The sequence below is a fragment of the Betta splendens genome, chromosome 9 (assembly GCF_900634795.4).
Source record: "Betta splendens chromosome 9, fBetSpl5.4, whole genome shotgun sequence".
Taxonomy (NCBI): domain Eukaryota; kingdom Metazoa; phylum Chordata; class Actinopteri; order Anabantiformes; family Osphronemidae; genus Betta; species Betta splendens.
In genome coordinates, this window is record NC_040889.2 from 1,735,676 (window position 1) to 1,752,611 (window position 16,936).

The following is a 16,936-nucleotide window of genomic DNA, read 5'->3' on the forward strand; positions in this document are numbered from 1 at the left end:
TGTATCTTGCCATATTAAAATGTTAATAAAAAGTATGACTTCACACCACTATGCAACAGACAATGAGTAAGTTTGTTTACTAGCAACCAACTGAAATCACATAGTCATTTGACTGATTCCACCTGAAAAATTTATTTTGATGACATCATCTGAAGAGGTCTTTTTTTAAACTTTCCAATAATACTTGATGGGAAGCTTCAGGCTTTCAAAAGCTTGAACAAAAACATCCTGAAGACAATAACACAAGATCTGAAGCTTCAGCTAATATTCAGAGGAATATTTTACAATATGAAAAGGTGAGATAGGTTTTACATGATTCATATGATTGTAGTCCCCAAACAAGACATTAACACATTATCAAACAAGTTCAAAATTAGATTTTCTACTAAATGCAACATGTCATACAGTCTGAACCAATAAAATGATTAACTGCAATACCACAAATTGCACAAAAAAACCTTTTAGTCAGCCTCTGTGAAGAGAAAGAGAAAATGTCCTGTGCATAAAGTAGAATGTTGCAGCTCATTTTTTCTTGCCCGCCCTCTTGCCTTCTCCTTTCTTTGGTATCCCTTTTCCTCGTAACTCCCTCAGGCGACGCATCTCCTCCTTGAAATCTTCATGCTCATCTCTGAGAAGGATTTAACACTTAATAAATATATATTTTGCTTACAGACATTTCAATCAACTCTGAAACTCAGCTCTGGCCTGCAATATTTTATTCCTACTACATCATCAATATACATTGCTTGAATTTGTAGATGTTTTTACAAATTACAAACTACATTGCTTGTTGTGTTGCAGGTGAGCAATTCATCAAGTACCTAAACAGACCCATGAACCTGAGCTTCTGGGTCATAGCATAGTAAATCTTGTGCTGTGGGTACCAGCCATACACTTCCTTTTGCTTGGCCAGGGGCGGCTCCTGGAACAGTTTGACCACTCTCATAGATCTGGAGTCTGTCGGACAAACGACCTCCCCAAAGATCTGGGCGCTCAGTCTGGCGATGCGTGCAGCGTAGCTGGAGAAACCAGCCATGACTGGTGAACACAACATGGTAAAATTGTGTTTAGATTAGATAAAAAAAAAAAAAACAACAACATTATTTCAGTCCATGTCCCAATATTCTCAGAACTTTGCTTTAATTAGAGTAGAAATGATATGCAGCTGGATACTGAGCATATGTAAACTAGATGAAATGGAAAATTCATGTTCAACAATTTGTCCTTGCATGTAGGTAATAAATATATGCATATATTTGCATATGCATAAAAGCATATGTTGTCATAATGTAGGGACACTTGTGAGATGTGATACAAGGTGTAAATATTATTTTATGTGTTACTAGTGAAAAGTTAATGAGCTTGGAACCCATAAAAATGAGAAAAATACAAAATACAATCTCAGTAAACTGAAGCCAAGGTTCCTTAATTTCTTTATAGGATTACAGCACAATGTATTAACAGCATGTAAACAAAGAAATAATTTTTATTACACTAAGCAGAACATTAAACTTAAATATTCAATCGTACGCACGGATAATGTATGTAAATGTAATGTAGATTAAGCTATAAGGTGACATGAATGTAAAGTTAACATTACAGCAGAACCAAATCGACATGCTTTCGTAATGTGCGCACACAGTAGCGTCTTTTTTTGTTTCTACCGACCTAGGACAGTGTTGATGCTATTGCATGCATGCGCCGTATTAGAAATGACTATGTGTTAAAGCTCACTACCTGAACTAGTAGTAACCTACCTGAAGTTTATATTATTAGCAATGTGATAAAAGGTGTCGCCTTACCCCGCCGTAGACTGCTAGGAACTTAACACCAGCGTCTAGTCAGAAAACCTCCAGTCACCTGTAAAATATCCCACCGCCTGACTAAACCACACTCACAACGTTAGTTTAAATTACTAGATCTAACATTCTAACCACGGTTCACCTTCACGCGCCATGCTACCCCCCTAAAGACTGCAACGCGCATGACAGTAAACCACTTCCCTTAAAGCTTATTTGTTAGTTGATGTTACTTCCGTTCCGTCTTAAAGTTGTATTTTTCAATATATAGCAGGATACACGACAAGTTCGTTTAATATAAATAGTTCTAATTATTTTTAGTATTATTTCTAACACTGAAATTATCTCATATTGGTGCAAAACATCTTAGTTAAGCTCTGTGCCGGTAGTCCGTCACTTTAAGAGCCCTGAACGATGCATGTTTCACACTAGGTTCCGCTAATCACTGCCACTTAGTCTTCTCGCTAAGTAAGGGTATATCCCAGCGAGAGTAGGGGTTTTATGAAAGGTGAGGAAAACAGAGGAGATCATTGTATCAACAACTAACTCAGCATAAGGATTTGAAGTGACCTGAGCCTGTCAAGTAAGTAAATTAATTCCAATTGCACCTATTTTTTTATGGGGAAGTAATGTAGAGAGACTAATGTAGAAAAAATATAATCTCTCTAATAATCAGAACTCTGAGTTATGGTTCATAATGAAAAACAATATTTCAAAATGTTTGAGCCTAATGAACAAAACTGAAGGATTAACATTTTACTTTTCACAGGTCACACTTCTGTATCTTCTTTCTTTTAGGCCAGCATTGATACAGTTTAGGAACCTTTAGGAAACTATAAAAACGAAAGCAACAATATTTAAGAAAGTTTGTACATCACCGCATCTCAGTGACAAAGGCTGACAATAAAACAAGGGAAGGACATAAACATAAACTTACAGCACAGGGACAAGTAGACATAAAGCTTTTGTTTCTGCACTTCAGCAAAACTAACTTTGTATGTTCATTTGTAAACATGGTACTGCAATTTACTGCAAAAAACACAATAGCTGTCACTATGACTAACAACTTTTTTTAAGCTCTAATGACTGTTGGTGAGCCATTTACTAGATAAACCTTTCAGCATACACACAAAAGTGTATGCTGAAACATCGGATGTCACCTCTTGATCTGTTTTGCAGTTAAACATAAATAAAAGGTTGAAATAAATTAAAATATCACAAAATGACTATATGAACCTAATAATAATGATAAATAATAAGAAACTTTAACAAAAAATATGATTGTGCACTTTGTTTTGATGCAAGATAGCAACTTACCATCACTTATGAGTTACTACTGCAACAGCACATCATCAGTTGGGTAACACTAAACTGTCTCACGATGGTCTAATCCTAGCTCACTTTGTTGTAAACAAGTACAATCAGATGTCTGGAAGTTAAGTCATGCACATATTTCTTCCTAGCTCAAAATTTATGTCTATATTGACATCTTAGATAATCATCTAAGATGTCAATATAGAGATGCTGGATGCTGTTCTCTACCAGCAGCTGCCTTCACTACCTCTCTTAGTGCCAAGTATTTATGTCTGGCCTTATTTATTCTTATTTACCAGGCACACAAACAACTACACAACTGACCTACAACATTAAAATATGGTTGAAATAATGTCAGTTATTGTTGTGACGTTGATGCAACATTGAAACATTGAATGCTGATGGTTGTAAAAAGGTTAACAAAAAACTTTTAAATTAACGTTGAAATATAGTCAGTTGTTTTTGTGACGATGTAACATTGAAAAAATGTTTGATCACCGTTGCCCCAGTAACGTTGATTCACCTTTCAAAATCAACACATAATCCAATGGTCATTCAACTATAAATAGATATAACATAGACATGCCTTCTGGGTATTCAGACACAGAAGTGAAAATATATTTAAAATAACGTTGAATCTTCCAAATAAGGTTAAGCTTGTTTCATTTGGATGTAATTGTCAGTATTATTGACATCCATACATAAACATGAATCCAAAGTAAGACCTTCTTTGAATTCCTGTGCTGAGGTAAAGTTTATAAATCGTACTGAGTTGATGGAAGCTCAGAGTTGACTGTTCATCATTTTAAATAAAAATTTATCCTAAATGTGGCTTTTTTGGAGGGTGAACCCGATCCCAAAAAATGTTTCATTTGTGTTATGTGTCAAGTTTATTTAATAGATATAGTTACAAATACAATAAGTGTCACCTTTATTATGGCAATTACAAGGCTTTGTCAGGATTCCTGGGCTGGAATACTCTTTCTTCTCAGTTTCTCTCCATAGCCACACCCATTTATCTGGACCACACCCAATCCTTATTTCCCCTCTGCTGCAACTACCAGTAATCAAGTTAACCTCCCTTACCCGTGCCTGCCATCCTGTAACCTTCATAAATATTCATAGGATACCTTTCATAGGAGGTACTGTATTGCACATCATAATTACTGCAGTGTAGTATATGTGTGTGTGTGTGTGTGTGTGTGTGTGTGTGTGTGTGTGTGTGTGTGTGTGTGTGTGTGTGTGTGTGTGTGTGTGTATATATATATATATTATATATATATCTACTATATCTATATATCTCTCTCTCTCATCTATCTATATATCTATATATCTATCTATATATACACACACACACACGTATATATATATATATATGTGTGTGTATATATATATATATATATGTATATATGTGTGTGTGTGTGTGTGTGTGTGTGTATAATAGTATATAATACTATGTGTAGGTACATTTACATTTATATGTATGTCTGTCCGTTTATTCAAATACCACGTAGCCTGTAAGCTAACATCGTGCTATTCCAGACAGTCTGGTGTTGAATGGGTCTGCACTGTAGCAGCTGCCGTCATCTCTTCATACGTGATGTGGATACTGACTCTGCTGACTGATCCCTCGCTCCCCTGACCTGAGTTCTGCATGGGATTTATTGAGATACATAAGGTATGCTACTTGAACTATTTAAATGGAGACCTGACCTCATTAGAGGCATATAATGGACCTTGTTTAGGGTGACTCTGTATTTGTAACAAGGCTTTCGCTAAATTCATCCGCACCATTCGCACACCACCACAGTCTTTGTCCGTGTCTTCTTTTAATAGCTGATCGGCGTCAGAAAGGTTTATTACATCTGAAATATCACCTAGTGTATATACAGCACCCTGACGTCTTAATGCTTTGTTGATGTGTTTTCTTGCATGTTGCCGTCGCTTTGCTCAGACGGTGGACTCCGAGGATCCAGTTCTGCGGTCTCTTACTCCGCCGAGCTGCTGCAGCGCCGCGCAGGCAGGGAAGACGTGAACAGTCTGTGGCCGAAAATACCAGAATACAAGGATTTAACGATTTGTTTTGGAGCCAAGCTGTGCTACCGAAAAGCTTTGTCTTCTATTTGCGCGCCTTCGCCGCCTCGATAGTTTAATTAAAGGTCCCAGCGCTCTCCTCCAGGGGTGATGTGAGTTGAAATCAACGGGGTAGCCACAGAGGAGCTGTCCGTTCGTCCAGGTGCTGATGCGGCTGTGACTAACGAGAATGGCTGCAGGAAAGTTGCTGCTCTATGCCGGACTCTCGCTGTCTCTTTGCGCCTTGGGTATGCTGGCCGTGGCAATGTGTTCCGACCACTGGTATGAAACAGACGCCCGGAGGTACAGGGAGAGATGCAGGAGCTTTAACAGTCGCCGCAAAGACCCAGGGTTTATCTATATCCCTAACAACAGCCTGCCTCTGCGCGCTAGCCGAAGCAGCGTGCCCCACTGGGACAAGAAGCTGCTGTTAGCCCGGAGCCGTCGGCAGCTGTTTGCTATGAGTGCTGCGGATGAGTGCAGCAGGCAGTACAACTCGACCAACATGGGGCTGTGGAGGAGATGTCACCGGCTTGGCTTTGACCAAGACATGCAAGATATCCTCAGGAAAGGTAAGGATGCAGTCATTCCCTTAGAGGGATAAAGTTGTTGAAACAGCAGTGCATATTTCAAACAATAGTATGGCGTGCTGTGTCATGTATCATTAGTAAATGACATAGGCTGCGCTGTGGTTATTCATTTGGCCAAAGGACGAACAAGAGCATCGGGCGATTTCCTTGCTATTTTGGAGGAAAATGCTTGTCCAAAGTCACGCAATGCCTGAGTGCCACTGTGGGCATGGATGCATGGATACAGGTCCTTTGGCTGTAGGCTTTTCCTTGTCATGCTAGTGTTGAAAAGGAATGTATTGTGTATGTAACTAGTAAAGATCACTAGCAATGTTCTTAAAGTGTGATTGCCATATACGCACTTGATTGTGTTTATGTGACAACCCATCAAAAAATATTGAGTAAGCGGAGCATTATTCTGGCTAATCACAGTAAATGTTGCAAAGCATTCAATACAGAATCTCAATGCTGGAAGCATTGTGTTCAGTTATAACACTATTTTAAAGTTTGGGTCTTAAGCATACACACGCCTCCTCAAAGTCCTTTCAAAATAAAAGTACCAGTCTAAAGCTTAAGCTTTCGTAGCACCATATCTGCCTTTGAAAGGTTAACAGACTAAGTAATAAGATTATTTCATAGTTTAGCAATTAAGCACACACACCTTCTCCAAATTCTTTAAGCTTAAATACATGTATTTGTGTCTCATGCTTTTTTTTTAAATTTGGTAACCACAGATTTAATCCATGGGTCAAACACATGCAGTAAATGAATCATAAACAAAATTTGAAATAGTTCCCATAGTAATAATCCTGTTCACTTTGCATTATAGATTATACATAAATCATACTATCAATATTCAGATTAGGAAACAGTTGCCTGTTGCCATGAAAACCTTTAATTTAGCCTAATTGAATTGTCTGGCTTTCTTTTTAGTAGCAGAGAGATGTTTGTGACTAACATCAGACAAACCCTGAATAAAGGTTCCTACTCATTCCCTTGCAGCTGATAACAGGACACAGACAGGCTGTGTCTAGAGAGATGATGAACCTGAGCTTTCTGATTGAGGTCACTGGTCTGAATCCAAACTGAAATTGTGTGTGTGCCTTCTGAATATGTGCGTGCGTGCGTGCGTGTGTGTTAGTGTGGTGCAGCTGTGCCATTTGAGGATACCTCAGTAGCCTTGATGACCAACTATTTGTAGTAATGAGCTGCTCGCAGTCATGCTGATCAGCGATCAGATGAATGGCTCCACACAGAGGACTAATCTGTGTGGAAGGACACAGTGGTTAGTCACTGTGAATTGTCAGTGACAGTGACTTCACAGGTGTGTGACTTCGTAATGACATTGGTTTTAATCTCTGTTTGCACAGTCACATCTCACATTCACCTGCTCCATCATTAAACAGTGATATCCTGTAACACCAATGCTGCTGCTGCTCTTAATTCTACCACCACTACCACTACTGCCATTGCTACAACCACAACAGATACTGCTACTATTACCATTGACACTATACTACATCTATAAAGCACAAGTGTACATCCTCTTCCTGCTATTGAACAAATAAGAACTACCTTGTGAGAGATCACCAGGTCAAAGCTAAGCATAAATGAGTAAAGCAAAGGCTCCTCTCTGCTTTCTGGTAACTACTTTTTCATTTTATTTTTTTTTCGCAGGTATATTTGCAAGTTAAGGTTCCCTAATCTATTTTGTCTTACTGTTTACCTGATTTGTTTAGTCTCATGGCACATGACATCGGTAAAATGACAAATCATTCACAATCATGAACCACACTTGTGACTGAGAATGACTTTTGCATCCTGAAAGAGCAAGGACACGGAGAGGCTCTGAAGTAGATTACCTCACTCCCCAGGGGACATGTATCACAGAGAGGGATAAATTAGACACTATAGGAGGTTAAAGGTGCTTCATTCAGTAGGTTCACTGTCACTGAGTGCCCAAGTAAAGCTAAGCTGTGATGTACAGGTAATGAGGAATATCATATTAATTGTTAACTATTTCATCAGTTTTAGGTTATGGGAAATAGCTACATGAAATATTTTAGACATAGATAATTGACTCTTTTCTTTAAACTGACAAACTTCTGCTGCTCAGAAGAAAGCTTTACTGAGCCACCTTAGCACAACCTGTGGCAGTGTTGAAGGAGTTGCTACTTTATTGCATAAGCAATTGTATTAAGTATTAACTTTATAATTTTGAATTTTGTTTATATGTTTATATATTTTCAGTTTTCATGAATAACGAATCAACCTTATATATTTGTAGTAGTAGTAGTAGTAGTAGTAGTAGTAGTAGTAGTAGTAGTAGTAGTAGTAGTAGTAGTAGTAGTAGTAGTAGTAGTAGTCGTCTTCTGGTGGCTCATAGTGTATAACATTACCCTTGAAAGCAGGAGGTTACGGATTCAAACCCAGTTGATCCCACCCACTCCGGTCCTCAAGGAAAAAACTTCACACTAGCTCCTGAAGTGTGCCCCATGTGGCTGCTCACCTCCAGTGAGGGAAAAGGTCAGATGCAGAGAACACAATTTCCCCAAGGGAATCAGTCAGGTATGACTTATCTTATTTTATATAAGTAATTCACATAACCATGATTAGGATAACTGTGACTAAATGTCAGCTATTACCTAGTATGTGTGTATGTGATAACATCACATTGAAAAATTTACATGTAATAAATTACACAAAGTCCAAGTTTCTAAGTCCAAGATTTTTTGATTTTGAGTGTAGACAATGACAACAGAAGCATACGTGAAGATGGAGGTGGTGTCAGGAGGAACCAGGAAGTGGAGGACCAGGATGGGGTCATAACTTAATATTCATAATTTTCTGTACCTGTGTTCTGGTGGACTTCAAATATATGGAAGTGAACTTGCAAAGCAAAATGTCCCAATGTCCAATTAGGTATTTCACATTAATTATAGACAGACACACCACAAGCTAATGTTAACTGTTGTATTGCAGTTTTATGCTTTCTAAATGCCATTTAATGTCCCTACAACTCTCCTGTCACTGGCGCTGTGTAGTGGAGATGAAGTGGGATGATGTTCTCTCAGAATGATTGCTGGATGTTGCCAGAAGCTCTGTTGTCACAGTAAACATATATATATATGCAGTAAAGGTATTATCCATCTAGGACATGAGGTAAATAATACATCCAAGTTGTTTCCAAAGGGGTTGAGAAAACCTCAAATGCAGTCTGTAGATTTAGAAAAGAATGTCAGAATATGAAAGACAAACAGGTGAACTTGAATTAGATTGATCTATCATGGGAGAACCAAGTGAAGAATGCACACACAAGGAGACATGAGTGAAATGCCAAATGTGAAATTATTGATATATCAGATAGGCATAAGAATAGTAACAAAGCTATAATTGGAAATATAGAAACCTAAACCTAAAGTGCTGCCAATGCAGGAACTAACAAATAAACATGTTTCAAATGCCTTACTAGGAGACTCAATGACAAACATGGGACACGGGGACATGAGTGAAGAGCCAGTATTTAAGATCGTTGTAGTGCTCTAGGTAAAAGAGGGTCAGCTCGATATGCTGAGCATATTGATACTGGACATACAAAGAGGATTGTGGACTTGAGCGGTGTCAAATGGGAAGTTTCCCTTCGCTTGTTTACAGTTTTTTGTTGTATTATAACAAGATTTTCTTTTCTTGAAATGCAACTGACTCGGTTTCATGCCGAGGACAGGTTCATAGCTTGTTGTGTCAACAGTAGCAGACACAGGGGTGCTCCTGTCTTCCTGGAAACAGTTAAATTATTCACACACACACGTAGGAACACTCCCTGCTCATTACTGCGCAACAATTCTGCAGCTCTTTCAATAAGACTGGCAGCTTGTTAGCTGTTGCTAGGCCATTTATAATGCATATGGAACAGTCAGAATGCCATTGTGATCAAATAATGTCAGCTACAAAATTTGGTAAAATTATTTTAAAATGCACAAAAAAGTGTGTTTGTAGAAGTATAGTTGAGTCTCAAGAAAGACATTTTGCAGTCTCTGTGTCACAATGTAAATGTTACAGATTAGGCAAAGTTTGGAGAAATTAAGTTAAAAAAACTTCATTTGTCAAATTTACAAATTAGATTGTGGCTTACACTTACTAACAACAACATTTTTCTGAATATAACACAACTAGTAGTAGAACCCAAATGCTTAGACCCAAGCAGTTGAATAATTATTTTGCTCAATGATTTACAAAAAATGTAAGCAAATTCACTGCATGGGGTAGCGAGACAAAACCAAATACATGTAAATCAAAAACTACTGTAATAAGGTACTAACACTGCATATGCAGGAATTCACTAGACAAAGTACACACCACCAATTGATGAAAAGCTGGAGGGGGATGTTGAACAGGATGGTAGGCGCGCACTAACAAACTTACTAGGTTGGTGTAAACCAACATCCTGTCAAAATGGTGGTGGTCACATAATCTTGGCACAATTGTACACAGTCACCATAATAATGCCCAGGCAGAGTAAACAGGAAATGTTCATACAGTATATGTAAACCAGGTGAAAAAACAAAAGGGGGGAGAACAGAATCACACCATTAACTAATGAACAGTGACCTGATGGACCTTAATTCAGAATGGATCGGAAGCAGTTTTAGTTTACTTATAATAATATAATATAATATAATAATAAATTTGTTCATTTCTCATCATTAGGGCAGTTGATAGCGTAATGAGTCAGCCCTACTGTAAACTGATGAGATGTTGTCCTGCAGATGTACAGCTAATGCAGAGACATTTTAAAGTAAAAGATTCAAGTGTGAGTATAATGTATCTTTTTGGGGTAAGTGAAGGATATTGATTACTGTGTCTATACTACAGTATTTGTGTTGTCAAGGAAAACGTTTCTTTATTGTTTAAAAAAGTATTTAGGAGATTTGGAAGGTGCAGTAAGCACCTGCACCAATTCAAATAAAAGCTGTTCTTCAACCCTTTAGAGTATATGTAAAGTGAGTTATGGCTCACAGAAGTGGAAGAAATTTTTTTTTTGCTAAGGAATTGGACCAGAACACTTGCAGTTTTTGGACCATTGTAGACATACTGTGTGTTTTGGACTGAAACGCTTTATTGGATTAGGTTCGCTGGACCGTAACGACGTATGAGCTTCAGACAGTCGTCAAAAGTAAGTGATTTAAGGTTATAGTTTTTGTATCTATGCTGTGATTGTTGTTGCTGGAAATGGTTTATATGGTCAGAAAGACAAAGGTCTAAGCTTGCCAGTAATATGTAATAAGCAATATGCAGCATGTCCGGATGGTAAACATGTCTGTCATAAATTCCGAGGGGCCGTAGTCTGGCCCGTGGGCAGATTATTGTCAACTATTTAACCTTCTGGCTTTGTTCGTTTTTTTCTACCCTTTCATGTTGTTTGTTGCCAAAAATGGCCACACTAAGCAAATATGTTGACTTGAATTACTACGTACATTATTACATACTTTTAACTTTTTTAACCATTTAAATGCCAGTTTCATTGCATTCAGTAAGTGACACTAGGAAAAAAATACAACAATGAATATTTTCTATATTCTTAGTGCCAAAGTGATTTTTGTGTCATGCAGGGCAGGAATACCAAATGCAACAAATTAACACAAACATTCATTGCATTGTTATTTTTTTGCAGAAGAGGCAAAACACAAAAATCCCTTTTGTTCTGTTCGTGGCAAAAAATGGCCACAATAGGTTTATGCTGTAATTTTTTAGATTACACTGCCTAAATTTGTTGCCTTTGTTGTGTTGAGTATACTGTAAAAGAATAATATAATTTTACTATTTACCCATTTAAATGCCATTTTTTTGCATAATGTACACTAGAAAACAAAACGATGATAATTTTCTATATTCTTGGTGCCAAGGTTCTTTTTTAATCATACAGGGGAGTCATATTCATTCACATTCCTTTTCATGCATTGTTATTTTTTTGCAGGGAATGCAAAACACAAAAAACTCCCCTGCGTGTTGTGTTCGTGTTTTCCTTAGGTTTTTTTTGTGTGTGTTTTTTTTTTCTAATTTCACTGCATAAATATGTTAACTAGAATCTGTTCTTGTATTGAGTATATAATATTATACTACTCAATTTTACAAATTTATCAATTTATTAATTTATCAATTGTTTCAAGAGCAAGCAGGATGTGCAAACAACAGTAAAGTTGTATTTGCACACAAACAATCCACAGCTGGAGCATGTGGTTGTCTTCTTCTATGGCTGCATGGTTCACACCCTCTTCTCACATTGAGGGCTGTGGATCATGGCCTGATTCAGACTGCTGTAGCTCAGCAACAATGGGCTGTGGTTCTTGCCCTGATTTAGGCTACTGTATATCATGAACAATAGCATCAGCAGTTGTCGAATGTGGGGTTCATGGCTGCCTTGCAATTGTTGGAGTCACCAGCATGTGGCCCAGCTTTTCCAGGCACACCCTACTTTGATAGGATTTAGAGGATTCCCAATCTTGGTGAGCTAGTTGAGTTTTAATGGATGAAGGCATTGAATGCAGAGACATTCTGGAGATTGTAAGCACCAGTAGCTGTTTTTTCTTGACAACTATACTGTAGGTGCCAACCTATAGTCTTGATTATCCACACCTCCTTAGCATATATTGTAGTGCAGGCTTGTACAGGTTTTCTCTTTACCCCTTTGCAAAGTTATTGTTCCCTATGCTTTGTGCTCAAAAGAGGCACATTCTTCCTTTGTGTACTGTAAGATACCACCATGGTAGTTTTGGTGAAGACAAAGACAGATGACACAATGTGCATCTGTTGCAGCTGGAGGTGCTGAGGAGTCAGCTCGGGCCTCTTTCTCCTAATTGTGCCAACCAGAACTAGTTTTCTTCTGATGAGTTCCTCTGCCAAATACAATGATTTGAAATGTGTTGATGTGTTTTCACAGTCTGCTTCTCAAATTGAATGTGAACCTCATATATAGTATACTGTCATCATGAGGGACATTTGTCCTAATCCTGTGAAAAAGACCAAATGACCTGGGAGCTGTTGGGCTTGAGTGCACCTGCATAAGCATCCGGGCGTATTTATAAACGGTGCCAGAGTTTGGTTGTTTGTCATAGCTGCTGCATGTTTTATAGAGGTGTGTATTGAGGTGTGTAAGGACTTTTATGTACTTGTGTCTGGCTTGTTCATGAAACAAACAAACTTACAGATGCTTTCATCATATGCAGCAAAGCCAGGTTTGCTTGGGGAAGTCACAGCTTAAAACCCTGCATCAGCATTGCATGACTATAGTTGAACAAATAAAAACTCTGTCCCGCAAATACATATCAGTGTTAAAATTTCACACATTGGGTAAATTTCTTTTCATGCACAAACACGTCATCACTGACATGTCATCACATACAAAAAATGCAATTCATTGGGTGGTTAAGATGCAAAAAGCCAGCAAACCCCCCTATTGGTACATCCATCCATCCATCTTCCACCGCTTAATCCCATAGCTGGGGTCGCGGAGCCTATCCCAGTTGGCTATGGGCGAGAGGCGGGGTACACCCTGGACAGGTCGCCAGGCTGTCACAGGGCAACACATAGACAGACAGCCACTCACACACTGGCAATTTAGAGCAACCAATCAACCTAATGGACCTTGGGAGGAAGCTGGAGAACCTGGAGAGAACCCACGCTGACACGGGGAGAACATGCAAACTCTACACAGAAAGGTTGCTGTGAGGTGACAGTGCTTCCCACTGCATCACCGTGCCCCTCCCTATTGGTACAGTAACTAAGAAATCTAAAGCTTATTGCTCCCTTGACCAAAATTGGGCAAAATACATATTTTCGTAAAAGACTACTTCTTCCAAGTGTTAATGTCACAATGAAACCAATGTTATCTAAAAGTATTAATTTTATACTGTAAATAACAAGGATTAAAGAACATTGTTTGAATGGAAGTCAATTGGCCAAAAATGGCCACGACAGAAACAAAAGTTAGTTTTAGAAGAGTTATATAAGAAATATTGATATATTTAAAAATCTGAAGTGACAAAATCAAAGATCTGATAAAAGTCCACAACCTTGGGGAATTTCATCTCATTGGCAAGAACACAGATAAAATTAACAGAAAAAGAATAAGTGAAACAGCCAAAAATGGCTAATTGTTAATTAAGTTTATTTATGTTGGACAAAACCTTTCAAGTCTTCATATATCATATATCGTCATATATTCATATAAGATGCTGCTCTTTGTAAAACTTCTTCATTTGTTGTACATCCAATTTAGCACTTTTTGTGTAAACCCAGTATGCTACATATTTATTATTGAAAGCATAGTGGAAACCACCTGGCGTAAAAACATAGCTAAGTCAGACTCACCAACATGTCATTTGGTCATAACAAATAAGGGAACTATGATGTGGTCCTGATATTTGGCTCATGTATACTTTCATTGACCTCAGAAGGGTGTCAGTAACAGCTTATGAATCAAGATGTGCTGTGTTGTGTTAAATTCACATATCAAGCTGATCGAAAATGCAGTTCTTTAAACAGACAAATGGGTCTGAAACGTGGCAAACGCTAACTTAGGTTTTTGGAATGAAAACTGTCTTGGATTTTTACACCAGTGGGTATTTTCATTCTTTAATAGGCAGCTCACACTCCTGTCGTGCCTCATCAGCATAATCAGCAGCTTATTAAATCAAGAGAGCACTGTGGCCCTATAAGAAGAACTCTCATCTAATAGGCTCCTACTTTGTCTGCTCAAAGACTGAGTCCCTGTGAGGAGCGCAGATAAAGGGAGCTCTGTGGCCACAGCTGCCTCTCTCACAAGATGGGCCTTTTTACTTTTCAGGCCCGAAAGACAACACAGGAATTATGTCAGAGAGAAAATCCATTATAGTGAAAGCATCCATACTGTGTTTGAAGTCAAAGGCTTTAGTCATCTTAGCTTTGTGCTGCCTTTACTCATAATAATGTCCCACATTCACTTGAAAAACATTGTTAGTTTGCCACCACTGATTAAGACTGGAGGGACTACGTAGATGGGTTCATCATCATCACTTGGTTTGCGTTGTCATAGTAACATTCAATGACTGCTTGACAGATGTCATTTAGGCAGACTGAGGCAGCGGCTGAGTTGATGTGAGGCAAGGCAGGATCTTGACCAGTGTTTCTTTGAGTGTTGGAAGGCTAAACAACAAAATTTCTACTTCAAATGATGACAGTTGTGCCAACCGAAGCTGTGTTCAGTGTTTTGGACAGTTGAGTTTACCCCTCAAGGACTGGTGTCCTCACCACTCTATACAAAAGTATTTCTTATCATTATGACCAAATGGAAATGCAGCTACACAAACCCGACAAGGACTCAACTATTAACTATTATTAACTACTTAACCCTCTGGCTTTCTAAGTAACTTTATCTTTTGAGTTAAAGAAATACTTTATTTGAGTAGGTTTAACTGACTTTTATATAACTATATTACTTGATTTTTTTAAAAGTTAAACATACTATTTTTTTATTAAGTACAGATGGGCGGCACGTTGGTGCGGTGGGTAGCACTGTCGCCTCACAGCAAGACGGTTCCGGGTTCAATTCCCGGAGGCGGCCCTGGTGCCTTTCTGTGTGGAGTTTGCACGTTCTCCCCGTGTTTGCGTGGGTTCTCTCCGGGTTCTCTCCGGGTTCTCTGGCTTCCTCCCACAGTCCAAAGACGTGCATTAGGTTGATTGGACACTCTCCATTGCCCGTAGGTGTGAGTGTGTGTGTGAATGGTTGTCTGTCTATGTGTTGCCGTCTATGTGTTGCCCTGCGATGGACTGGCGATGGGTGTACCCTGCCTCTCGCCCATAGCCAGCGCCCCCGTGACCCCGCATTAGGGAGTAAGCGGTTTAGAAAATGGATGCGGTTCGTTTTCGCTGATTTCAGTCGACTGTCAGTCACCTTTCTGACACTGATCACACACTTATCATCAAGAAGTCCAGCTCTGTCCTGGGCTGCACTCTGGACACGGTGCAGAAGGTGGGTGAGAGAAGGTTCCTGGCTAAACTGACATCCATCATGGACCAGGACTCTCACCCACTGGAGGACTCACTGTCTGCTCTGGAGAGCAGCTTTAGTAGCAGACTGATCGCTGTGTGAAGGAGAGATATCGTAGATCCTTCCTACCTGCTGCTGTCAGACTGTATAATCAGAACTGTTGACCACGTCCCACTACAGTCACTCACCCACTGCATCAGTGGTTTATATAGCAACCTGCTCTGCACAATATTTGTGTAAATCTGTGGACAATCATGTATACTGTTACCGGTACAAATCTTATACCCATTACTGTGCAATAACCCTGCAATGACCTCATACTCACTCTAACTGTACTGTACCGCTTTGTACTGTGCCAACACATACTGTTCTGTACCTGTATTCTCGCTCTTATCAGCCGACTGTCAGCAGCCCCCCTCCTTGGTCTGTCTGGTGAAGGTGTTAAAAATGTTAATGAGGCCACCCCCATTTTAGCACCAAAGACGCAATTCCAGGGTAAAACCAAAAGGTGGAGCTTTAGTATCTGACCTGTAGAGTTAGGGTAAAACACCAAGTATAGGCACAGTTCTGAGAACAGGACATGGATCTGATCATGTCAGTTCTACACTGTTTGCTAGGGCAGACAAACAGACAGACAGACAATAGTCTGTCTAAACAGTCAACTAAAAAGTTGAGAAAACTTGAAAAGTTGACTTTATTTCAGAATTGAATGTTGTACTAACTTTTTTTTAATCATAGATAACCATTGGCAACTCACACTGCCACAGCTGCCAAACTACCTTCTGGAGGTTTATCAGTTACTGGCTGTATTAGGTTGAGTTGGACTTCACAAAAGTACCTAATGAAATTATTAAATTCTCATTCTATATATTATTCTTATTCACTTGAATGTAGCGTGTGTCAGTCTGCCTGCTTCAGGAGCTGTTTTAAATTAAAAAAAAGAACATTTCAATGTTCTGATCAAGCTTAGATGAACATTACAATAGAGAGCCTCTTTTCAGACAGAATGACCAATCCACAGCACTAGTTAGACTGGTTTCACACCACCCCCTTCTCCCCAAAGCACCAGAGTCCTGCAGTGCTGTTACCTGATGTGATGTAACCAGATACATTTGTGAACTACTTCATCCATCCATCACTTATAAGAGCCTAGTGGT

The 16,936-nt window shown here is 38.9% G+C and overlaps 2 protein-coding genes across 4 annotated transcripts in view; one reads left to right on the plus strand and one right to left on the minus strand.

Moving 5' to 3' along the window:
- Positions 1-61: 61 nt before the first annotated feature.
- mrps33 (mitochondrial ribosomal protein S33) lies at positions 62-1,995 on the minus strand. Its single transcript, XM_029160814.3, has 3 exons — positions 1,803-1,995; positions 822-1,038; positions 62-628 (listed from the first exon to the last, which is right to left on the minus strand). Exons 2-3 carry the CDS (start codon positions 1,034-1,036, stop codon positions 523-525), a joined length of 321 nt encoding a protein of 106 aa, XP_029016647.1. The 5' UTR covers positions 1,037-1,038; positions 1,803-1,995; the 3' UTR covers positions 62-522.
- Positions 1,996-2,244: 249 nt separating this feature from the next.
- The window catches only part of tmem178bb (transmembrane protein 178Bb), an 88,561-nt gene continuing 73,869 nt past the window's right edge, over positions 2,245-16,936 (plus strand). Inside the window, exons 1-3 of one of the 3 annotated variants that reach the window (XM_029160812.3) lie at positions 2,245-2,382; positions 4,656-4,791; positions 5,068-5,758. In XM_029160812.3, the coding sequence (XP_029016645.1) occupies positions 5,377-5,758 (382 nt within the window). In that variant the 5' untranslated portion in view covers positions 2,245-2,382; positions 4,656-4,791; positions 5,068-5,376. Of the gene's footprint in view, positions 2,383-4,123; positions 4,256-4,655; positions 4,792-5,067; positions 5,759-16,936 lie in introns of those variants that run through there. The other 2 variants (XM_055511207.1, XM_029160811.3) reach the window with 2 other exon arrangements.

What these genes read in the sequence shown, in the direction of transcription:
- mrps33 (XM_029160814.3), bottom strand. Translation starts at nt 1,036, where the DNA reads ATGGCTGGTTTCTCCAGCTACGCTGCACGCATCGCCAGACTGAGCGCC. An exon ending in AGGTTCATGGGTCTGTTTAG is followed by an intron (nt 629 to 821) that starts GTACTTGATGAA and finishes AATCCTTCTCAG; the next exon opens with AGATGAGCATGAAGATTTCA.